A 26,095-nucleotide genomic window follows, 5' to 3' on the forward strand; every position below is an offset into this window, starting at 1 on the left:
GAAAACAAATAATATGTGCATCTGTGGGGAAGTATCACAGACCAAAAAAGATCTTGCAGGGCTCTGGAAGTGGATGGCACACAAAAAAATCACACAGGCTGGAAACTGGATTGGCTTCTGATATGTTCCATCAGGAGAGGTAAGCTGAAACGCAGTCTCCAAGAGAGCTCAGATTTCTAAATCAACCTGATTTTCCAGTGAGGATGACTTGCTTTCTCTGTACTACCAAGGACCCTTTTCTACTACCATTGTTTAGGACAGTTTAAGCTCAAATCTCTCAGTATGACCTTCAGCTATCTGAGATAACAGCTCTTGTAACTTCAGTGGGTAAATTTAGCACAGATTTATCTGAAAGCAGCTCCCTTACAAAGTACCCATGTATTACAAAGAAGGAATGTTTCTAACCCTAAAAAGAATAAGCCCAAACTGCTGTCTCTCCTTATTCCAGTGCAACAAACCTTCATGAAAACACTGAATTCACCACACGCGTTAGGCCATCTGCTCTATTTATTATACCACAAAGATGTGGTCCAAAAATGATAAAATCCCTAAGAGACCGAAAGAACGCAAGGAAAAAATTAATCTAGTTTATCTCTGATATTCCATCTCTGCAATTTTTCCACAACACGCCATTTCAGCAGGCCTTTACAGATTAACCCCTTAGGTATCAGACTCCCATCCATTTATAACATCTATGGAAAACAAATTCTATTTTTCACAACAAGCAATGGTGGATAAGCTACAGAGCAATGGGGGAAAAGGGGACAGGGAAACAACAACTGAGAACTATAAGAAGGGGAGGCAGTCTAGTCTAGTGTATGAGGTGCCTGTGGGAGAAATAGAAGATTATGCTCCTGGCTGCACCATGATGACCCTGGGAAAGTGGCCTCATCTCCCTGTTTCCCCTCCCAGCCGTTATTTGTCTTGTCTATTTGGACTGCAAACTCTTCAGGGCCAAAAGTCCCACACTAAACAGCTCAGCTGTGCCAATATGGAGTCACCTGCCTTGCAGTCACCAGGCAAATAACCACATGTACGTGAAATGAAATAACATCTGAAACTGTGCCATGCACAGTGGCATTTCACTACAAGGAATACACAGTAACAAGGGTAGCAGGAAGAGGTTGAGAGGGGCAAAGACTGCTTTGAGATTTTTTTTGAATGTTTGCAGTACATAGCCTCATACACAAGGCCGCATACACTCTTAACTGTTTGTTGCAGGACTGGGGGTGGTAACGGGGTGTTGCTTTTTTACACATCAAGGTTTTCCAACCCTTTAACTTATGAGGTGGTCACTTGGACCACCTTCACTTTCTGCTGTACTTTAGAGCTACTTAACCACTGCTTGAGAAGTATATTAACCTACTCTTTATGCCTAAAAGTTTTCCAATAGAGTTTAAGGAATTTATTCTCCCAATTCCCAAAGTAATGCAATGAGCATTAAGCACACACCTCACAGTGCTTCTTTAAATATTTTTTTGTTAGAGTCAGACCTTTAGTACATTCTCTTACAGTTCAATAATCCACCCTTCTTTACATTCTTTCCTTTTTAGGAAGGTTACCACTAAGGCCTGAATTCTCCGTTCTCCAGAATGGAAAATGATGAGTCTGAAGCCAAATTACATGCGACTTTCATTTAAAAGCTTTTCAGGCTTTTTAGTAGCTTTCCAAAATCCAGTTCAGAGATCCCAAAGTCCTACTTACCAGCAGGGATCAGGCCCTGTCTCTTCTAGTTGATGCTGATAATCTTTTGATTTGAAGAACGACCCTGAGCAGAGGCTTGTTTGTCAGAGTTCAGGAAGGCATATATCTTGCACAGTTTTCTTCTTGTTAATAAATCAATACATTTCTAGACAACACAAAATTCAGACAAAGGTCTTCCATGCCATTAACTGGGTATTTCACAACTTTCCTATGTTATCCTCTGATTTTACTAGAGCTTGACAGTAAGCAGGGAAATTTGAACAGAGTAACTCATTGATTCTCCAGTTCCTACAGAATCTAAACTTTCATTATGTCTGGCTTCCCCTTAAAACTGTTCTGTATGTTATAAACAAAAATAAATGTGAATACAGTTCTATTTCTGTAATCATTTAATATTTAAATGTCTGTTACGCAGGCATAAATAGGTATAAAACAGAACAGTAAAGGAGAAAAGAAGAGGTTGACTTGGGTCTGGCTAGATGATTGGACAACACTAGAAAAAGACATATATATATTTATATATATATATATATATATATATAATATATGTATACATACACACACAGATATATGTAATTAATAGTGTTTATACTTAAATCTATTGGTGACAAACTGTAGTGTTATCCACCTAACCTGCTGTTGTCTACTCTACTGCTCATCATTCTAGCACAAGTTTTTGGGGGATTGTTCCTCTCTTCTCAAGAGGGAGATCTGGTCCTAGCGTTTCCTTCTTCTCATTACTTCTCAATGCAAAGGGCCATGCTAGGCCTCTGCATCCCCTCCATCTGCTTACACAAATTAACAAAAGCCCTTCCAAAACCCCAGGGCTTACCGGGTCCTTTCCCCACATGGTCTCTATCTCCGGCAGCAGGAGAGGTTCAAGCTTTCACTACCGCGGGCTCCTAGAATCACCAGTCAGTCAATGCTGAGTCTTCTAGTACGTACTTTGGCAATAATGGCTGCTAATCTATTTTGGGACTCTAACAGCACTTTCTTCTCTCTGACCAACACAACTTTTCTGTTGTTCACCATTCTCTTCACAGCAATCCATTTTTCTCTTCCATCCTCTTTGCTCTCTCTCCCATTCTTCCATTCTGCTCTTTTCTTTCCACCTTCTCTTTTGCCTTCACAAACTCATGCTGAACTTTTTCAATCACAAGGAGACTACTCAAAACAAATAGGAGCTTGTGAATTACTAACAGTGTAGACTATAAATGGCATATTTTTTAATTATAGCCAAACCACCAAGATGCATGCAGTATTGCACAGTAGCACTATTGCTACTCTGATCTTACTGTCATTGGCCGAAATTGTTCCCTCAGCTATCATTTGTCATGACTACTTGATGGAATGGAAACAGTAAAGAGGAGGGACACAGCTTGCACGTGACTGAAAAAGCCTCATGTGTTATTCTAGGACATTGCTATATACTTAATTCCCATTGCTGATCTAACTCCAGAGGCCTGTCTATACAATCCAAACGGTGACACCTAACAGAAACTGATAACCTCAGTGGTGCCTGAACAGAAAGCTTGTGCAAGTCATCCCAACAAACTGAATGGGAATCCACAGAGTTTCTGTACAGAAACTGTGACTTAAATCTAATGGTGATCTATAGATTCACAAGTAGGAGTCAAAAATCAAAATGAATGGCCTTCCAGTGGTGAAAGCCTTAGCGCAGAAAGGCATAGCAATGGAAATCAAGCACAGTAAGCACACTGCTGGGAGTCTTGCAAGTAGCTAGAAGATAGGAAATGCGTAAAGGAAACACTCAGGCTCATCTACCAACTCTGGATAACATTACAAATGCACGCAAAGAAAAACTAGCACTATTCTATGCAATTTCTATCAAAGCAGCACAGTCCCCTATTTGCAATGCACCCGGACTTCAGATGGCTTGTCTAGTTTGTTCTAATAACTAAGTGAATAAGTCAAAAAGAACTCAGCAAGGCTGATTAAGAGAAATACATATAACACATCAATAAAAAAAATTCAAAGATGGAAACATAAATGCAATGTGTGTACCTAGATTCACTACATCAGTATGCAAGAACGTTAAGTAAGCAGATCCTGGTGCTTCAACAGTCTAGGGAAAAGCCATGTAACCTGAATCTCAGGAAATACTTTCAAGGCAGGCAGACAACAAAAAAGTCCTCTTTCATTTATGAAAGCTTACTGCAGTCTGTAATGTCTTGATGGAGAAAGATGGCAATGAGTTTATTAGCTTCCCAGCTGAACAGTACTGTGCAGACTTGGCAGCTGCGTCCACAAAGGACGATAATGGAAAACACATAAATCAGCCTTGAGTCATCGCACAGTCTTACAGGCCCTTGTAACATGTGACCGTGTGGGGTATGCAGTCTGGTGCCACCCTTGACTCCAGAACTATGCCTCTCCAAAAGGCACAAAAATTATCTGAAAAATAGTCCAGCTTGGTTCGCTTAGAAGGAAAATAAACATGACAAAGGCTCAGAGGAAGAGAAGTGTGGATTCTTTATCTCTTCAAGTTTTGAGTGTTTTTTAAAAAGGATGTGTTTACTGGCCAGAATGGTTCAGTCGGTAGCCTGCAGACAGCACTCAGCTTTCATCCTCTTCTGCTCTGCCTTCAGACATGTGGCAACATCCATTACAGTGAGGCATACAGGGAGAAGGGCTTGGTAATGTCTCCAGAGCAGTCTATGAAGCCAGTTTCTAATAGGCCTGCAAAAAGCCTGGGAATTTATATATCACAATTTGCCACTGTGTCCTTAAGATACAGAACGTGGATTGGCAAGTTCAGAGATTGGCATTTGGACTCCAGTGTTGTAAGGGCTGAGCAACAATATAACTCCTAAAATTCCTCACTGTTTGAAGATGCATTAGATTAAATTATATTCCTGTGTTACATAAAGACCAGACTAAAAGATCTAATTATCTCTTCTGGCCCCCAAATCTACTATATTAAGTGTGCAGAAAGCACACTGAGGAAGAAAGACCATCTATTGAAGCGTTACTTACAGAAATAATAGATTGCCAAATACTTTGTTTCTTTTAAGAAAGCTATCAAGAAATCCAGTAACACGGTACAAAACTGTGCAACTTGTCTGTTCTCTTGTCCTGGAGGATATAGCAGCCCCTCAAGGTAAGCAAACAGAACAGAGCCTTATTCTACCTGCATGTGAGGCTCAGGCCTGCAGGAGAAATCTTATGAAATGAGTCACCTCAGCTATGAGATGGCCTGGTGCAAACATTCACAACTTATGAGTAACTCCAAAGCAGCGTTTCACAATGTTAACTGGCTACTAATATTCCTCGTTAGAGGGAGTTGTTGACGGGTTAGCTGAAGATAGCTGTTTAGGACTTTTCTATCTGCAGCCAAAAGAGAACTGATAGAGCAGGAATAGGAAAGTACAATGACAATTCAGTGCTAAGATGTGCTAAGAGAATATTATATAAACCAGATTTAATAAACGTGAAGTGAGTCATGGCAGTGCTTGGACCTCCATACAGATACTCAAACCTCCTTCCTGCTCCTTGCATTGACATTGCCCCACCCCACGATTTCAATAATGCTTCACTGGCCTTGCTTACGTAAGGGCAATTTCTGGATATCGCTACTGCAGAATAGCTAATCCTTACAGCTATTTCAGTGTAATTACCCTGTGAGGCCACTGCTTTGGAATAAAATCATAGTTATTCTATAATATCTGCAGTCAATTATCTTGCTATCTGCTTTTTGGAAGTACAATGAGAGACCAAGGAAGGAGTCATCTAGTCTCAGAACAAGGGCAGAATTCAGATATACATAAGGAGGAAAAAAGAGGAAAAGTAAGGGAACAGAAAGGAGAATATATAGATGTTGATTCAAAATCATGCAGTGAATGAGGTAGCCTTAGGGTCTCTTTCTCCCTGAGCAGTTTATGGACAACCCCAATAACTTCAATAGAAAATTCAAAACTTTACCATAAGCCAGATCTTGCTGGATTTAGACACTAAACTATACAGTAATATGAAAAAACATCAGAAGAGTAAGATGCTCTCCTGAGATTTTCCAGTCCCTGGTTGGGAAAAACAAAATCAAGTGCACATGCCACTATCATGCATCCATTCCACAACAGTCATAGGAGCTTAAACACATTTTTTGTGTTTGCAGTCCCATGATTAACAGACATCAAGGATGTCACAACCTGGCTAACCGATAATGAAGACAGTATCTGTCTAACTCACTGAGGCAGGAATGTTAACTGCTGCTTGCTGGATACTTAAGCAACAAAAGATCATTCCTTATCCTGCCTGAGAACTATGCAGTTTATCAGCACGACCTCATTACATCCCTGGGACAGCAGCTATGAAAAGCCTCCTGACTGCAATATTGAGGGAGTCACTACGATTCTCATCTATACTGTGAACACTCATGTTTTGGGGGATCTAGATACAATAAATTTAGTTCCTTAATACAATTAAAACATGACTCATCTGTTGGCATAGACAGGACTGAGAGATGTTGCTAAAGCAGGCTATGACTGCAGGCACCACCGCGATGGCCCCGCAGTCCAATCTTGCTACGGCGTTGCCATGTACCGTTGTCCCCTCAAACGCAGCTACAGCGTGGTTTTTCCTTGGAGCACAAGCAGGAACAGGCTATATTTTAAGCAAGTCCAGGAGGGTTTTTTTTTTTTTCCACAAACGGGCTGTTGTCAGATCGCGTGCTCTAATCCTTGGCAGGAACGTACGTTGCTTTTCGGAGGGCGGACGGGGCCCAGCTTCCTGGGCAGAGAGAGGCCGAGCGCGCCGGGGAGCCCCGAGGCACCAAGCGGGAGCCGACGGCGAGGATCGGCTATCCCGAACCGAGCGACGCCGCGCCGGGCTGCGGAGCGCTGGAAAGCACCAGGGCTGCAGGGTGAGACGAGACTAACAGTACAGCCGGGGGATAAAAATTAAATCAACAGGAAAAGCTCAGAAGGACAGAGCACTGAGGACAAGGCACAGGGTCCGCTGTAAGGCGCCCCGAGGACTGTTGGCGTCACCGCCAAAGGTCCCGAAAGGGAAGAAAAAAATCCAAGTGCGCCAGGGAAAGGCCAGGCTTAAGAACGCCTGTGCGGTGACAGGAATTACAAAAGGGGAACGAAAGGGCCCCGCACGCGGGGACACGAAGCGCGGGGTTTGGTTTTAAGCCGAGGAATTCCCGCTCTGCTCGTGAGGGCGGCGCAGAAACGCGGCGGCGGCGGCGGCACCCGCGCCTCAGGGAGCGCCGCCCGCGCAGCAGGCCGCGGAGAGCGGGAGCTGAGCGCGGAGGCCCCGCGGCGGCACCCGGCTCCCCCGGCGGCCGTCCGGCCGTCCCCGGCGGCCAGGCGAGGCGAGGCGAGGCGAGGCGAGGCGAGGCGAGGCGAGGCGAGGGCGGACCGCGGCCGCTTCCCGCCTCCCGCGCGCGGGGCGAGGCCGCCGCCTCCCCGCCTCCGCGCTACACCCGGCGCCGCGGCGGCCATTTTGTCCCAGTCCCTGCGTCTCCGGCGAGCGGCGGTCGTTCTCGCTCCGTTGCGCCCGGTCGTTCTGCACATCCCGCTCTGTGCCCGAGCCGGTCCGAGGGGCGGCTCCGTAGATGGCCAGCTTTCCTCTGAATGTCAACGAGAAGCTCATCGGTAAGGGGCGGCCGCCGGGCTTGGGGCGCGCCCGGGGTGGGCGGCGGGACGCTGGCTGCCGTGGCGCTGCGCTGAGGGCAATTATCGTTAAATCGATAAAGTTATTTGCTGAAGCTGTTTGCGATCCGGGCTTGGCGGCAGCTGTGGCGCGCCCGGGCGCCTGCCTGCGTGGGGCGGCTTCCCGCAGCCCCTGAGGCCCGGAGAGCGGCGTCCTGCCGCCGGGCTGCTGGGGGAGGGACGCGCGGCTGCCGCGGCAGGCGGCCCCCCCCCCCCCCCCCGAGTTAATTTGATGTAGCCTCAGCCGCCTTCGGAAGAACCTCGGTCCTTCGGGATTTTAAAAAGGAGGCGGCTGTCGATTACGCAGCCTGGTTTAAAATAATTAAAAAGCATCGTTCAGCAAAAGGTTTCCTTTGGCAGAGGCTGTTTTCTTCCGCTCGTGGGTGAAAATCTCGCGAAATAGCTTTTGTGCGAGGCTGCTCCTTGCCCAGCGAGTGCGCCCTTCTGCCCAGCCTTAAAAATGCGCACGTGCCGCGTGGCTGTAGCACAGAGCGGGGGGGGGGGGGGACGAGCGAGCTGCCATGGCGGCGGCGGGGCCGGGCCGAGCCCGGAGCTCGCGGCGGGCGGCAGCAGCCCATCCCGGCCCGGCCGCGCCGCTGCTACAGCGCTCCGCAGCTGTAAAGAAGTCGATATTCACCGTGAATTTGCACCTGAGTGACTATACCCAACGCGTGCCTGTGACTTCTGAAGATAAGCTTCCTGAAAAGCACTGACACGCTCTCCTTAAACCTGAACCTCCCGCTTGAGCTGTGGAGAGAAAATGTTCTGTATCCTGTCACAGTATAACGCAGGGGAAAAAAAACAACCTAATCTGATCGCACAGAGCTAACTTGTTTCCTAGGATTGTCGCTTAAATTGTTTTTGTGAGGGAGGGGCAGGATACTAAAGCATGTATGTCTATTCACGTTTTTCTCTTAAGTGTTTAAAGGTTAAGAAAAAAATCACTACTGGGCAGCTTATTCACTGAACTCTGAAGTATGAGGTGCAGCCGGAGCATAATTCTACTGCTGTCTCTAGAGCTATAGTTAGAATCATTTAAATAATAGCTGGTCTCAGTAAACTCTTAATTGATTCAGTTGTGTTTCTGGCATCAAGATGTGATATTACTTACATGACAACAAGGAAACTTTAACACTAATCTATTTCTCTTTAGTGACGATCTCTTTTGCAGCTGAGGCTTACTGTTTTCATCAGTTATATAGTGACAATAAGACACTTCCTTCCCCCCCCCAGTTTAAATGTCGCATGAAATAAAAGCAAAACATTTAAGTAAGAAAGTGCCTAGTTCCTTTGCAAGATTTTAAAATATGCTGAGTTCAATTTCTTTTTAATGGAATTTCCTCTTTGTTTTCTTTTTAGCTCGGTCACGTACTGTAGGTGAACTCTTAGCCCCAACTTCTCCTTTTGACAAGAAGTGTGGACGTGAAAACTGGACTGTTGCATTTGCTCCTGATGGCTCATACTTTGCTTGGTCACAAGGGCATCGCATAGTGAAGCTGGTTCCCTGGTCTCAGTGCCTTAATAACTTGTAAGATAAAACCATACAGTTTTTAATTAATCTGAAAAACTTAAGAATTTCAAAATAGGAGATAGTAGATTAAAAGTCATGTTTAGGCTTTTTTGGCTTTGATGTCTTTAGGAAAAACTAGCGTTATTTAATTCCTTAACCTAAAGTATGAGCTTCTTGTCTTCTTAGAGGATTCTGTGGCCAGCAAGGGAAACAACTGGATTGTAACCTCACAAATGCTATTGAGGAGTGATTTATTTATTAATTCAGGTGTTCTAAAATAAGAGGAGGTTAGAATGAAAAGGAAGCTTAAAGACTGAAGCAGATTTGGACTTTTTAGTTTCCTATCAGAAATAACTATTTGGTGTTAACTTCTAGGAATTTATTTAAAGACAAAGCTGTTTCCTTATTATTCTTTTTAGAAGAGCAGCTAAGTTCCAAAAGGCACACTTCATTTTCACTTGTAGATACATTTTAATGAAGTTAGTTACCACGGTTGCATCTTTGTAGCTAGGTAGTTACATTGCCCCTTACAGCAAATCTGCTTGCTCTCTCTTTGTGGCGGTAGCTTAGTTGGTTTTCCTGTGCTGGCTTTAGTATCTCTTCCCAGTTTTTAATGCATGTAGGTGAATTTCAGGGAACCTCTTGCTCATTTAGAGGGAAGTCTTGGAATTTTTGGTAATTAATTTTCTCTATAAATGCTTCCGAAATGTTGTTTTTCAAAGTAGGTTAAGTTAATATATTGCTCCCTACAAAGGTAAAAACATACATGAAATTTATTGTATTATATAGGAAGGTTCCAGGGGTTAATAATTCTTCTGACAGTTGTGAGAAAACTGCTTTTATAAATTGAATGTAAAAATGCTTCATTATGGGCTTCCAAAACGTATGTCATGCCAACCCATGTATTTCTTTACATCTTAAAAAAGACCTTTTTATATTCTGAACATTTTGTGATATACAACTACTTATTTTTATATTAAAAGATACCCTTTATTTTTTGTTTGTTTTACAGCTTGTTGCGTGGCACAAAGAATGGGGCAAATTCAATCAGTACAAGACTTTCGAGACAGAACAGTGATAGCGGTCAGAAAAATAAGCCTTGCGAACATATAATAGACTGTGGTGATATAGTCTGGAGTCTTGCTTTTGGGTCGTCAGTGCCTGAAAAGCAGAGCCGCTGCGTGAATATAGAATGGCATCGTTTCAAATTTGGGCAAGACCAGCTTCTGCTTGCCACAGGCTTGAACAATGGCCGCATCAAGATATGGGATGTATATACAGGTAGAGTGTGCGAGGGGAAGTTTGCGTTTCAGTATCACCTTATGTAGTATTAACATCATTAATGCATAGAATAAATTGCTTACAGAATTTTAATTGGGAATTGAACCTGAATGCAAGTTAAGTAATCTAAAAATAGTATGAACTCCTGCAACTAGAAGTGCTCAAATACTGCTTGAAGAAGGAACAGGCTCAGGTCATACTCTTAAGATATAACTGATGGAAAATAAAGCTTTGTTGCTGCAAAATGGTTAAGTATGTGATTGACTTCTGGTACATCAGTTGCTTACTCTAATGTTCTCCTGGATCATAGTTTTAAGATACTTTCAAATTAAGGAAACTTTCAAAACGGGAGGTTGCTTTCAGTTCTTGAGTATGAGGAAGAATTTATGTTGATGAGAACCTTTATTTTTTTAAAGGTAAATACCGTTCAAGTGATAAGGGACAGAATCTGAAACTAGGGAATCCCATAAGTTAGCTGGTGGCACGTTTGGGAGAAAACTTCAGCTTTTAAAAATGAAACTAATGACTACTGAGTAATTTGTCATTTTATCTTATAAATTGAAGCTCAGAATGCAGGTGTGTATCAAAAGACAAGTCTTGCTTGCTTCTTTTTGTAAGGCATTTGATCCTAGTCTATAAATTTGTGTAAAAAGTTTCTGGCTCTGTAGGAAATGGCTCTTCAGTGCAGAAGAGTCTAAAAAGACACACACATGCATTTTTACTGTATGAAGGATTGTTACAAATAATATTTGTCTTTATATGTTCTGTATTCTGCCTTTGCTCAAAATTTCTTGTGATTTCTTTTTGACTTTAGTTTTTCCATAAGGAATTTAATTGGAATAACAGGCTGCTCTATAATCCTTCATTTTAAACTGTGATGTTTTCACATAACAGGAAAACTCCTCCTTAACCTGATGGACCACACAGAAGTTGTTAGAGATTTAACCTTTGCTCCAGATGGCAGCCTGATTTTAGTGTCTGCGTCAAGAGACAAAACACTGAGAGTGTGGGACCTGAAAGATGATGGTATGCATTTAAGTAGTTCATCTGTTGTAATACCTAGGAGAAATATGAGCATACACTCCTACAGTGGTTGTTATAAACTCAGTTGGGTCTAGATTTATTTATAAACTGACTTTATTAGTTACTTGCTCCCTATGTTCCTTTGAAATACTTTCTCTGTATGTACCCTAAAAGTACAGGTTGACAATGGGTTAAGAGTGTATGAACTAACCTTTTTGAACAGGGAGATAGGATTTGGAGGCTCCATGACAGGTAACTTTTTATTTGAGCGCAGAACAACACTGCAAGATGTCATTTGGAAAAGAGTATGACATTTCATAAAGGAAAAACTAATTGGAAAAGCTGTTCCTATTGGATTAGGAATCTTTAACCAATTCTTATGGAAATTTCTTTCTCTTTAGGAAATATGATGAAAGTATTAAGAGGACACCAGAACTGGGTATATGGCTGTGCATTCTCTCCAGACTCTTCCATTCTCTGTTCTGTTGGAGCTAGCAAAGCAGTATGTGTCAGAGTTTCTTGTTCATTAAATCTACTGAATTGTGTGCATAATCATTTTAAATCTAAGTAACATTAAGCTTGTGCTCGGTGTCATGAACCTCTAATGTTTTATGATGATGTAAAAGTGCATGAAATGAAACTAGCAAATGGTGCATTGAGACACTGATTTATGAATTGAACTTGCACTGCTTTTAGTTGAAGAAACTTTAAGCATTCCTTGAGAAGTAGTTCTGCACATGTATATAGTATAAAAACGAAGATGACTAAAGCTTCCAGTGTTAAAAGATACTTAACGTATAAAACTATTTTGCTATTGATTTTATCCTTTCTATTTCCTGCTCAATGAAAAGGACTTTTCAAAGTCTGAGCCAGTCATGGTATCTCCTGCTGAATAAAAATGTTTCTACATGTTCTCCAATACAAATGGCACTCTTGTGCCTAAAGATCTAGAATGAAGAACAGCATACTGGTTTTGTTTTCGTCTGTATTCTAGTGTCCTGCTAGAGAACTGAAAGCAGTGCAGGTAAAGCACATATACAATAAGCTGCTTTTCTTGGCACTGAAGAGTCGGTGTAAAGTAGAACAGGGAATTCAGTCTAGTTACAATTTTTTTTTGGGTAGTTTAAAAGTCTAGTGGTGCTGAATAAAAAACACAATGTCAGCATTGAATACTACTTTGTAAGGATGACTGTTCAAATGCATTTTATACATTAGAGTAAGTTATCAGTGCAGATCTAAAAGAGAATAGTTGAGGTCTGGGTTTTGTTTTCTCTTTAAATAGAGCAGATGTGGATGTATACATTGATATCTTTAGGCTTTGTGTTTTCCATAAGCTTCTTGCTTTCCCTGTCACAGGTGGTGGCAGCAATATTGGTGTGATTGAGGTTAAGCTGGCACCACTCACACAGGAGCACAATGGTGTTAGCTGGGCAGAAAGAGTGGCATCTCTGGCTACCAGGCTGGGGGCGAACTTTACCATAGGATGAAGTAACCTTGCATTCGACTGCAAGGTGTACTGTACGTACGCAGGTGCTGGTTGATGTCCACTTTCTGCTTTTTCTTTCTTTCTTTTATTTTTTTTTTTTTTAATTTTCACAGCAGTGAAACACACTGACTCCTAAAACTTAGTTTCCAGTTTTATGGAATGTTGGGGTCTTCCTGGTGAAATAGATCAACATTCATAACTGATTGTAAAATGGTTCAGTTTTAGGAAGTATGTGAGGCACTAAGGCTGTGTTTGCTTTGGTCAAACATATATATTTACCCAAGATGTCAGTATTTAATCAGTGCAGTAAAACTGAGTTGGGGATAAATCAAGGACCCTAATGAGCTCTTTTAGGGACATAGTATTTTATGCCAAAACACTTACATTTTCTGTAAAATCATGCTGCAGTACATAGCTGTTTCCTGTTAAGTTATTCTGCAGACTTCATTTTCATTACATAACATAAAGCTGCATGTAAAATCCCAGAACACCATTATCTTTTATCAATTTTTATAATACAATATGCAATAAGCTGGGTAAATTTTAATATTAATGGATGTCTTATTGTTGACTTGATTTAAAATGCATAAATACTTTCCAATAATGTGGTTATACTTCCCTGTTGTTTTGCCAAAGACATAACTTTTGGCTGTGAAAATTCTCTTTGCTTGCAGTATCTGTTTCTCTTCCTAGGCTGACGTTGGTGATCCAAGCCAATTGTAAACAAGTGATCTTAAAGGGGATGCCACTGGAGTAACAATATGTTAACCTTACATTTTCTGTCTGTATATTTCTTAAAATTTTGGTAGTTACTGAAAAGAGGGGACTGTAGCATTTAACCCTATTTATTTCTGCATATTTTAATAAAATAGTTTTGTAATACACAAATTTCATTAAGCTACATTTTTTTAAATTGTGTTGCCTTTATCTTATATTTTGGCTTATTTTGTTAATAACATTTAACAAACTTGGAGTTAGAACTTGCATGTCTGCTTTAATTATTTTTTTAAACTTGATTTTAATCCGAGTATGACACTGAGCATATTCCTTAATTGTAGTAATTTATAATACCTAATTTTAATATTATCCTAAATAAGACTAGCAGCTATACTTTAAAAAAAAAAAAAAGTAAATGCTTCATTGCATCTCTGAGCAGAGCTATAACATTAGCTTTTTTAATTGCAGGTTTTTCTCTGGGATATGGATAAATACTCCATGATACGGAAACTAGAAGGACATCACAATGATGTTGTAGCCTGTGAGTTTTCTCCTGATGGAGCTTTACTGGCTACTGCATCTTACGATACTCGAGTTTATGTCTGGGATCCACATATTGGAGTTATTCTTATGGAATTTGGGTAAGTAAAGTAGTCAAATGTGGGCGCTTTTTCTCCTAGAATGAAGAGAACCACTTAAAATTAATGAGTTTATATAATTAACTGACAACTAGAATTGGGAATATCTCGGTAGCGGGTGATGGAAACACCAAAGCGGCAGAACAGTGGAGGTTGTTCTCTCTGACAATTTGAAGCACTAGTATTTTCAAGTGTACTAATTTAAGCATCTTCAATAAAGCTCAAGTCTTAAGTACTACAAAAGATACTGTAGTTCAACCTCCACTTCTGATTAGCGTTAAATGTTAAATCTATTTTTTCTTCTTCACCTTTGCTAGTCATGGCAAAAGGAAACTCTTCCATAGTTCTTAAATATTATGCTGTTAGCTATATGTCTGTCTATCTCCAGGCATCTGTTTCCCCCTCCTACTCCAATATTTGCTGGAGGAGCAAATGACCGATGGGTCAGATCTGTATCTTTTAGTCACGATGGATTACATATTGCAAGTCTTGCTGATGATAAGTAAGTATGAGGAAAGATTTGTTACACTACTTCAATTCTTCCTAAATGACATCAACTAAGTCGCTCCCACTCCCCCCCCCCCCCAAACTAAGAAATTACTTAACGATGAGCTTGGTAAAAGTAGATGAGTTGTCTGATATGTGCCAGTGTGCATTCTGAACACAGATAAAGAGTTGTGTATAGTGTAGCTGATATGAATAACCTAAGTGTGTAACAAATAAAACAGAAAAATAGGGCTTGTAAACAGTGAAAAGTGTAAATGGAGCTAATGATGCAGTTAGGTCTTTTGTATCACTTTAGATTCCAAAGTTAAATGAAAGTTGCTCTGTGATCTGGTATTTAACTTCTGCTAATGCTGCAAATCATATGTTGAGGAACCATATTTTAGAAGGTGAAGAATGGTTTCTCAAGATGACAGCATGGGTATTAAACTATCAAAAGGAGTTTTTAGGGTTTATTTCATTTTAATCAAAATGAGCACTGTTAAGATTGTCTAGCAGATGCGTCACTAAAAGATCAGCTAACAACCTGTAGTTCTGATTATTGCTTCCTGCTGTTGAAGGCAGCCTTTTACTTCAATTTACACAATTAGGATTGCTGAAGATGTGCAGGTCATCTGTTAGGAATGAAGTTGCAGCGTTTCAGGCCAAATCTGAAATGCTGTGTATGCATACTAAAGTGTTTATTAAATTCCCTGAATTCTGCTTCAGACCACTTCGTTTTCTCTAATGCTGTGCAATAACTTGCAGAATTAATGGCTACTCTCATAACTTATCACTTAACTCTTCCCTTTTCAGAATGGTGAGGTTCTGGAGAATTGATGAAGATTACCCTGTACAAGTTGCACCTTTGAACAATGGGCTCTGCTGTACCTTTTCTACTGATGGCAGTGTTCTAGCTGCAGGGCAAGTATACATTTGAACTTCTTTCCTAAAATGTTAATACAATACAAGCCTTGAAAAGTTGGCTAAAAGTTCTAAAAAAAAAAAAAAAAAAAACAAAAAAAAACACCAAATCTTAATTGTGACTTGCTACTTGATGTTTTGGAATTTGTTTTACCTCTGATATTTGTTTAAACATTCCTGGAATAGCAGTAAAGTCTAGAAGCTGATAAACTCCTTTCTTATCATTGAGGAATAAATAAAATTATATTTTTTGGAAGAATTGGAAGAACCCAGTAGATAATCAAAGGAAGTTATTCTGCCTTAGGTGGTACACCAAATAGCTGTTGGAAGATCTGCTCAGGCCTGTTGCGTAGACAATCAGTACCATATGGTACCATAATTATTCTAACAAGTTGCTATTATTGTGCTGCTGTAGCTTAAGAGAATAACTGGCGTCTAGTGTAAATTAGTCTGGGATCAGCTAGAATTAAGCAACAGGCAGTTCAAAGCATACTCCCCCTAACTAGCAAATGTACACGAGAATTTATAGTAGATTGAAATCATTCAGGTGGAGTAATTTGCTTTTTTTTTTTTGTTCTGTTTGAGCAGGACACAGGATGGAAGTGTATATTTCTGGGCAACTCCAAAACAAGTTTCCAGTCTCCAACACCTGTGTCGAATGGCAATTCGAAGAGTGATGCCAACCAGCCTAGTCAAGAACTTGCCAGTCCCATCAAAAGTGGTGGAGTTCCTTTGTTACCAGATTTAAATACAAATACAAGGCGGTTGGGGAGGGGGGGAGGGGAAGGGCAGAGGCTGGCAGGTGGCCCAGCTGCTGAAACTGGCTAAATACTTTAAAGAATCCTCAAACTTTTGCAGCCTTTAAGCTTAAAGCTCTACAGGTTTTCAAGAGCTATTTAAATGGATAACCTAAATACTATTTTGTCAAAATGCCTGACAAGTTTTTAATATTTATAGAAAACACAGTAGAAGTATTCCTGATGTTCTCAACTTTCTAAGATATAACTGTGAAAACATGTACATACATAGACATAAGCTGCTATGTGTTATCAATGTACCTTTAAAAATTGCTTTTTTGATTTTTAATGTGTATCATGTATATATTGCTTTTGTAGAGCCATCAGATGCATCTGTGCTGTAAAGTGGAAGGATAGCTATTATTCTGGGACACTGAGTTAGAAAAAATATTGACTTAAGGAAGCTTAACTGCTCTGTATGTATGTACATTGGTTGGGATTCAGGAAACTGATACAGATGTGAATTCATGTTAGTTTATTTCATGAAAAGGTACAGCTTAGCTTTTTAGAGCAATGTATGGTGAAGGGAAGTAGGCTGAGGTAAGGGATGGATTATATCTAATGTAAATCCAAGAATGTTGCCTTGGTCAGCTAAAAAAAGGTTTAAGTTTTGTATCAACAAAAAGGTTAAGTTTCAGTATTGGGCAGTGTTAAAGAAATACTTCCTGACACTTCTAAAATCTAACTACTGTATTGTTGCCTGATACTATGTCTGTAAAGAGAGACACGTTTACAGACTCAGTTTATTGTTCTTTGACCCTATAATATCTCTTCGGGGGTGATTATTGATTATTGGCCAAAGATAAGCAAAATACTTGGTTTTGCCTTCTGTTATTTATCTGTACCTGCAGATACAAAGAATGTATGCATTGCATAAAATGCCTGATTATATATATTTTTGTTGAATTTTTTGTATTAAAAACTTGTATAAAAATCTTTTCTGATACCATGTCTTGTGACCAATTTATCGACACCTCTGTGCATGCAAGTAACAATTCTAGAGGGAATCCACTGTGACAGGGCTCTGTCTACTTCTCCATTTTAGAACCACAGTATATTGCATGTAACTGTCTAGTTCTCCATTTTAGAACCACAGTATATTGCATGTAATTAAGAGTATACTGCAAGATTCTGAACTATAATAAGGAGCTCAGAACTCATAAGATACTCTGATGCTAGACTTCAGCATGCTGATGTTGAGTGGAGATGAGCAACATAATCCCTGCTAAATCCCTGCTGATGTTAGCAGATCAGCACTTATGAATAATTATAAACAGGTGGAAAAAATATCATTTCACCCTGTCAACATTTAGGAATATTTTGTTTGGCATTAGAAATACCGCTGAAGAGCTCCTTTTATTAACATACAACATTAACCCTATTTGAAACTAATTGCTATTCCCTCCCCCAATCATGAAATAACACCTGTGTATGTGGACATATACATGCTGTTTGAAGGGCAAGTTACTGTATAAAACATTTTAGTTACTGTGATTCTGTTTGTATTCAAAGAGTTGCTCAGAGTTTAGTCCACTGTCAATGCTATTCCCTAGATGGTAGTAGCTCCGCACGCTATTAGGAGAAGAGTAGATGACAGTTGAATGGAGGAAACAAAAGTCAAATGGCAAAGAGAAAAAAGTTGAGGGTAATGAGAGTGGAAATCTAGAGAAGTAAATTAAGGAAGTTAGAAGTTACTGCTATATGCTTCCATACATTTTAGGAGTAAAACATTTTTACTAGAACAGTAGAAGGCAACTCAAGTGTGTTCTGCTTGGCAGTTTATTTCAGAGGTAAAGATTAAAAGGAGGAAGACTTGGCTTACAGAGTATATGCTAAATACAAAATATGTTTTAGTTCTTGTGTCTTAACTAATCTAAGAGTTTGCATAGATGTGCAGAGATAGCAATTAGTAGGAAATAAAAATGATTCAAATATAGAAGAAAAATCAACTAAGACAATACTTTCAAAGCATCTGAGTGACACTACCTTCCCCTCTTGCCCAGCTTATCTACAGCTCTAACAAGATAAACAAATATTTACTCCTAAATGTTATTGCTGCTTGTTAATCAGTTACTGAAAGCTGCCGTCATTCTAAGCAGCGACTACTGGACATTTCTATCTATTTCAAAACTTGTTCCCTTTAATACTACTCAGAACCTGAAGATTTGGAGGATGCAGGACAGGAGGGATAATCCAGCTAGAATGCAGGCTCTAGATTAAAAAAAATGCTATTTGTTGACAATAGCTGTGAAACTTATCATTTATACTGGTATAAAGTAGTATATTAGCTCTTGACATTGACAAAACAACTGTACAAGACTTGGGACAACACAAACAAGCCCTCTCATAAGACACCCTTACAATTTATGACTACTGAACATTACAGAAATATCTGCTCAATAGTATCTATGGTGAGCTAATTACAGGCTCAGAGTCAAACAAGCATGAGCACAATATTTCGAGGATTGTTCTAAAAAGCTTGACATTTTCATGCCAGATATCCATGCTTGATTACATTCATATACCCTAAATGAAAAAAAACAAACTAGTGGCTTGATTGTTGTGCCAGAATTGCAGTCCAAGGGATCCAGTTCAGATATACATATTTTCAGTGAAATCAGAAGCGGCCCTAGAAATGTAGTCTTGTGGCGTAAACAGCCTTAAACATAGTCTGATCCAGCGCTAAACGTAGCCTGATCCAGCGCTAAAAACTCATAAAACATATGATCTGGCTGTCTACCTCCTGCAAATCAGTATTCTGTTAAAGTGGTGCTATGCAAGTGAAAAGCTGTTTAAGCCAGTTTTCAGGGGTCATAGAGCAGAAAAGGCATAAGAGGCCAAGCTGTATGAAAGCATATTTAGTTTGGGTATATATACACATAGGCACAGGTTAAACTTGTGTCTTAAAGAGGCAATCAACAGAGAGAACTTGAAAAGATAACTATCCTTGGATTTTTGCCCTGCTTCTCACCTCTGTAGCTCCTGTTTACTTAGGCATTTATGTACCTAGCCCTTTCTGAAAGAGAAAAGTTTCATAAAATCTCTTCTCCTTTGAGAAGGGGAAAAAAGGTTCTGTTCTTTCTTTGGGGAACGTGGAGCTCCTTGCTCCAAAGCAGTCAGATGAATCCTTTTACGCAAAGCCTCTTCATAGACTGGAGATAAAGACTCCAGCAAACGCAGAAAACGTCTGATGAAACTTACTGTAGGGTGCTGCTTGAGATCATCGAATCATTAGTATTTACAAAGGTCAAAAGCATATGGTGGTGCTCGTGTTCTCCTGCTCCTTGCATGGTAAAGGATATTGAAAATAGAGTTCTGACTGCAAAACACATCCATGGTTGCCACAGGCTGTGGCTGCCCTAGATTAAGATGCTCTGCATCATGTATAAATAGAACCTTGCGCTTTACTCCCTCACTCTTTCAAAGTACTGTTTTGGTAAAGCCATTCTTCGTCACACCAAACATTACATAAGGCATATGATGTAGCAGGCAGGGATTCTGCAGCTTGAAATCAGAAGACCCAAATTCTCTTCCTCACATGGCCACTGGCCTTTTATAAATTAACCATTTTACAGAATTGCCAAGCACCCCAATTTCTCTGTGGGTGACAGATATGAGAAATGCTGCAGCCAGTCTTCAGATGAAGGCTGCAGATCCTCTCAGATCTCCAAAGATTTTGCTTAGAGATGAGAAGTAACAGCCCTCTAACTGGGTGCTAACTTTGATTCTCAGGCACACTGAAAGCATTTTAAGCATTTTAGAGACTTGAGTATCTTGGAATGAAAATGTATTTTTCTGCTTCAGTAGTCTGTCTCATTGGGGGAGCAGAAACGGCAGGTTCATTTTCTGTTTGTGTCCTTGTTTTCTTGGGTGAAAACCAAAGCCTTTGAGAAGGCAGAAGGAATTCTACTACTAAAAAGATTGTAAGTACCTTTAAAAAACCCAACCAATTAATCTAGTAAATACTAATACTCTTTAATATTAGTACTACTAATAATACTAATACTAGTGAATACTAAAAAGGCTGTAAATATCCCTACTGCTCTGTATCTATACTGCTACACCACTGTCAAGCCACAACGCTTACATGTCAGACTCACAGTGAAAGAGAAACAGCGTACTATTCCAGCATATTTGCAGCGTAGCTTGCTTTATTCACACATGTACAAAAGAACAGAGACAATCCCTAGTAACATGCAAGTAAACTCTTCTAGAAAGCTCAGCCCAGACACCAAGGCCTAATTTCCAGGAAGCTTTGCCCAAACACTGTTTCCAAACATCATAAATCAGCTTCCTGCTTTCTAAGGAATACTACAGAACAAAGCCAACAGGACAGAATTTCCTTAAGAACTAAAACCTTGCTTGCAAGGAAATGGAAAGTGTATGTGTTGTCCTGCTACTTAATGACTCATGCTGTAGCAGCATTTTTCAGAGGAAAACTGTACCAAAACAAAGCAAGTGCATTCTCCTTTTTTTCCCCTCCCTCCTGTGTTCTAAATATATGTATCATTAGCAAGGCTTTTGATATTGCCCAGTTGAAGGACGAACAGGAAAGTTTCGTGCCCCCAAATGCATATGAATTAGAGCAAGGCACAACCCACCTCAACTTGCACACGAGTGAAGAATAGCAACAAGGCATGAAGTTTTCTGCCAGGGAGCTTTCTAATTTACACACATGTGCTCCATCTAAATGGAGAGTCAGGTGGATCAGCTAGAGCATTGTGTGCTCCATTCTGCAGCCTCTGCTGGGAAGTTTGTCCCAAGACAGTATTAGCACTTCCCATTGGAGATTCCTAACCAGAAAGCAAACTGCTACTAATATCACAACATCAGCAAGAATTAAGAAGGTGGATGTAGACAGCTGTGATTTTAAAGTATGTATTTAATAGCTCTGCCTGACAAAGGAAATTATTATTTTACAACCTTGGAACAACATGCAGCTAGAAAGTGTGCCAGGGCCATTAGCAGCGTGAGTGTACAGGCTGGAACAGAGGGAATAAACTGCACACCTGGAATGTTGAGAAGCATGGAGACACTCTGTAGATTTATGTATGTTTTGCTGGTGTCACTCTGCTGTAAACAGTCTGATCTTGCTGAAAAACAGCTCATAAAGAGAAGTGCTAAACTGAGCAAAGTAGCACCTTTGTGTTCTAGGTGTGCTGTTTAGAATTGACCAGTGAACCAAGAGCTAGGGTCAAAGGCTTCCACAAAGCAGTTTGGTGACTCATTATGATCTGCAGGAACAGGAGATTTTATAGGAGTTGGGGGGACCCCAGAATGAACAACAGGAAAAAAAAAAATCCAGATTTTGTCAATAAAAGGTAGGAGGAATATCATATAAGTCATATGTCCAAGTAGTTGAAATCTCTTTTCTCTTGGGCAAGATGAGTGAAGAGCAAAGAACTTAAAGAATTAAATTTGATCATATGGCCCATACCTGAAGCATCAGGACTCCTGTGTTTTCTGTCCCTTTCTAGCTGAGCTGGACTGGAAGGCATCACTGGGTTGGCAGGTCAGAGACCAGAATTAACGTGGTTGATTATCAATATTTGTCCCTGTATGACTTTGGGACATTATCTAAAGCCTGAACTCCTGACACAATGAGCAACCTCAGCTTCAACTCATGTCAAGTCGAGTTCTGCACCATTCTGGAAACTGAACACTTCATCTCTCCACCCCTCTGTTCCCAATCTGCAAACTAGCCTTTGAGCCTCTTGTCTGCTCAGAATGCAAACTGCAGAGAAAGGATTGTTTATTATAAGACAGGCATTGCTAACAAAAACACAACCCCCCGCCCCAATAAACAACTGAAAGAGACCTTGCACCCTCTACAAACATTTCTGTTCGCCTCTGCTTCTCACACCTGCAACCTTGAAAAGATGCTGCCCCAGTGTACTACTGTGGAACACTTCAAGAATAACACTTGCATGCCTTTTTACATATTAACAAGCTTGAGCCTAGATGGTTCAGTGCCACACAGCTCTCTATAAATCACACCCAATTCCTAAAACAACTCATGAAAGAGAGAAGAAACTTAAGTGATATGTTCCCACTTTGTTGCACTGACTAGGATGAAAGTCTTTATGGAAGAGATGCCTGCATGCTTCCGTAAGAATCAACACCCAAAGATATTTCTAGAATTCCTGACTTTGTCATCAGGTTTTACAGGAACGCAACAGCTTTCCCAAATAACCCATCTGTAAACAAATTTATTGCAAACTAAACCTCAAAGAACAGAAGAGGCAGCTACTGCACGTTCCTGAGTGCCATGTGAAAGTGCTGTGTCTCTCTGTACCCATGCAAAATTTACATACAGTGTCTAAACGATAGGTAACGACAAGTAGCCACATACTATTGCATGTAAATTTTGCTATTAGTTTCATATAATATTGTTTAACATGAATCACTACTTGAAAAATCATTTCAGAGAAGGAAAAAAGTTTTTTTTTTCTCCTTTCAAATTTGAAGCCTCATGCTTGTAAGGAAATTCTTCCCACTTCTCTAATTTGTTTTCTACAGGAAAACAAACAAAAAACCCTTTTCAGTGCCGGACCCACTCTTATCACTGTTATGATCTCCAAATGGCTCCCTGAGGCTACTTTTAAAAAGGTGTCAGATGTAAGATCTTCAATGGGATGAACTGGTTGCTGGGGCCAAGCAGAGCTGTGCCTAGAACTGTTCAGTCATGTAGAAATATATTCTGCATGGCAAAAAAAGCAGTATTACTAGCCATTCAGGTATTCCTGTTGTGCCTGTAATTAACGCCTATAAAGTATTTTGCAATACCTTACTGAAGTGTACTCTGAATATTAAAGAAAAATCAATTAAGTTAACAGGAACTGAGTAGAGGGCGCAGGAAGCAGAGCTAATTCTGCAATATGCTGACACACTGTTTCCGTTATCCAGCAATTGCAAGCACTGCCGCCCGAGCAAGGGGTAGGCAGCAAAGAGAATTAACAGGAAAAAGGGATGATGCAATCATTTACAAAATTTCCTGACGGGAGCAGAAATATAAAGCAATAAAAGACAGAAAGATATAAACAAATAACGGAGAATCACTAGGTAATAGCAAATGTCAAACTTAAACAAGAAAGTATGATAGCGACACAGACACAAAAGACAGATGGTAGTCAAAATGGGAAAAAGGAAGGTGGACATTTCTAAGAAAACACACTGAGGAGGAACTCAGTAACTTACTGTTGTGCTGGGCACTATGAAAACTTGTATCTTGCTGCTCTCCCCAAGGGTAGCTGCCTGACTCTGCTAGGCTAAGGGATTTCCATGCATGCAGTGCAGTTATTCAGCTAAACCCTTCTACTCTGGATTTTCTCCTACTCTGAGGATATTTCTGTTCCTAGTCTAGCAGCTGCCAAGCTAGTGCCATTCAGCCTCATCACAGTCCAGGAGTAAAGCCTAGATTGCATTTTTTGTTTTATCTTTTAGTTTATGACTTTTAAGAAATCTGCACACCAGTTTCTACGTGTTTAAAAAGATACTGCCTGCTTCAAATCCATGAATAAAAGCTGCCATATAAGCGTTTTCTGCAACAAAAACATGGACTCAGCAGGAAGTCCGTTGACCAAAAGTACACAGACTCCTCGTTTCCCTGAAACTAGAATTTTGCTACTAATAAATTTCAACTAGGCCAGAATTACAGCTGTTACCTTGCTGAATCTTGCAACTCTAGTAGGCACAAATAAACACTGAATTACAGTTCAGCTACTTGTTGTACAGCTTATTAATTTGGAGTTTCACAAACACACACAATTCTCTAAATGCTCAGAAAACTTGCCCAAGACACCCTGGACTGCTTCCCTCACCTTCACCAATTCTGAACACACTGTCACAGCTATTCCAAAAGTAAATCACCTCCATGAAGTCTCAGCCTGCTTCTCCTAACTCTACCAGCATCTGCTATTTTGTTTTAATGTTCTCTCCGGGACCTCAAGAATAATTTTAGAGCAGGTACAAAAGCTACCTCATTAGTAATAGTATTTATAACTATTTAAATGTCTACAAGCCTGCTCTGATGCAGAGGCATACCACAAGGCGAGCCTCACAACTGATTGATCCACAACATCCTCCTGGAGTTTCTAGTTCTGAGCATTGTAAAAACCTAAGCCCATCAAAATGGCCAGGCATACCGTTTGTCTCAGGGACACGGAAATAACTTCTTAAAGCACAGCACCTCATTCATAGGCTACCAGGGAGAGGGACACTGCATTCCCAAGAAGTTTAGCAGGGCTCAGCTGCTTTTTCCAGATATGCCTAAACATTAAAGACATTTATATCTGCATTGCATAGCTCTGGAAAAAAAGTGGTACCTCTGGGAACTTTTCTAGACTAGCACTGTGTGATTAACTCCGGACAGCTCATGCTAGCACATCAGGGAAGACACCTCACTAGCTGAAATAGAAACTGCATGTGGCATTGTGACTTGAGGACATTAAACCCAGTTAAGAAGCACCAGGACAGATGAGCTACAAAGCTGCTGATGCTCCTTATAGCACAGAGAGACTCAGGGGCCTTTGGGTAATCCTCAGTTATACTCTGCAGAGAGAGGTTCCACACTTTTCTAAGAAGCTAAGGGGAAAAAAACCCCACTCATCTGCCCCCAAAGCATATTTATCCTCCCTTCAGTTTGCTCATAGCAGCACTTTCTAAAGGGCCTGGATGTCTGAGCAACCCAGGTTTGGAGACCAAAGCTACTAAATCACTTTGATATTACCATTTCCAGAAGCACAAGAGACACACAAATGACTTACAGGCAGGGGAGCTGCAGCAGGCAGCCTGGTCTGGGGGATCACTGAACACCAGTACACAGCCAGCAGAGAAGCAGTGCTTGTGGGGAAGGGCACAAGGTAGAACATGTCCCAGAAGACCTCTTCCCTTAAGAGGGCCCAAGAAGAAGTTAGGAACTGAGAAAATAAGGGACAGCACTTGGACTTAACTGCAATTAAGCCTATCCCAGGCTGATATCAATTCCCTCCCAGCTGTTCTTAAGTAACAGCAGCCGATCAATTAAGAGGAGACAAAGTAAAGGCAATTCAAGCTAACCATGAAGCCCCTCCTGTTTTCCAGCAGCAGACTAGCCCTGGGGGCAGTAGGCCTCCCTCTGGAGCGCAGCTGCCTAGCTGGGGAGCGCTGCAGCAGTCTGGACAGACAGATGCTGTTACAGCCCAGCCTTTGATAAGGAACTGAGACTCTTTGAGAGTAACTACGGAGGGGAAGCAGGATGGCACGTGTCAGACAATGTACTTCTCTTGCTTCCAAAGTAAACGCCATGCTCTGCTGCCCTGGAAAAATCTGTGCTTTAACTGCCAAAGTCTCTTTTACACAAGCACTAAAATTACGAGGTTAGATTCTCTTGGTGTAAATATCAAGGAGCTAAGCAGATTTTCATCTGAAAATCTAGTGCTAAACAGCTCTCTGCTAGCTCCATCTCCTCAAGGCACCCTGTTTAGCTTTAAGACAAGGAGCAGAAGAAGGAGTTCCTAAAGATGTATGGAGCATTTGCCAAATGGTCCCCGGTGATTGCCCGCTTCCGACTGCCTAGCCTCTGCACACAGAAGCAGGCCCTCAGTGGCTGCCTGTGGGCACCAGAAAAAGATCAAAGCTCTGCTTCAGAAAGTAGCAAGTCCTAGGGAAAACTGCAACTCCAGTTAGAAGGAAGATATTTTTCTGGAAATACTCTGAAAACAATATTTATCTTCCACATTCACATATGGTGGTTTAGTTGAATCACTTGGGGAGAGACCGAAGAACACTGCTGAGTCTTTTGTGTAATTTATTTTTTAATATTGAACCTGAATGAAGTCTTCCATTAGAACAATTCAGAAACAGGGTGGATTAATCCC

At 40.7% G+C, this 26,095-nt stretch overlaps 2 protein-coding genes across 6 annotated transcripts in view; one reads left to right on the forward strand and one right to left on the reverse strand.

Annotated features, from left to right (window-relative positions):
• NF1 (neurofibromin 1) overlaps nt 1–26,095 on the reverse strand; it is a 199,382-nt gene that overhangs the window by 133,485 nt on the left and 39,802 nt on the right. The gene's annotated exons all lie outside the window — the stretch shown is intronic.
• On the forward strand, nt 7,057–17,184 carry WSB1 (WD repeat and SOCS box containing 1). The gene is made up of 9 exons (XM_068910208.1): nt 7,057–7,322; nt 8,739–8,907; nt 9,902–10,170; nt 11,065–11,196; nt 11,595–11,695; nt 13,865–14,037; nt 14,423–14,536; nt 15,334–15,441; nt 16,030–17,184. The coding sequence occupies exons 1-9, from the start codon at nt 7,283–7,285 to the stop codon at nt 16,187–16,189; spliced, it is 1,266 nt and encodes a 421-aa protein (XP_068766309.1). The 5' UTR covers nt 7,057–7,282; the 3' UTR covers nt 16,190–17,184.

This window comes from Struthio camelus, chromosome 16 (genome assembly GCF_040807025.1).
Source record: "Struthio camelus isolate bStrCam1 chromosome 16, bStrCam1.hap1, whole genome shotgun sequence".
In the NCBI taxonomy this organism is placed as follows: Eukaryota; Metazoa; Chordata; class Aves; order Struthioniformes; family Struthionidae; genus Struthio; species Struthio camelus.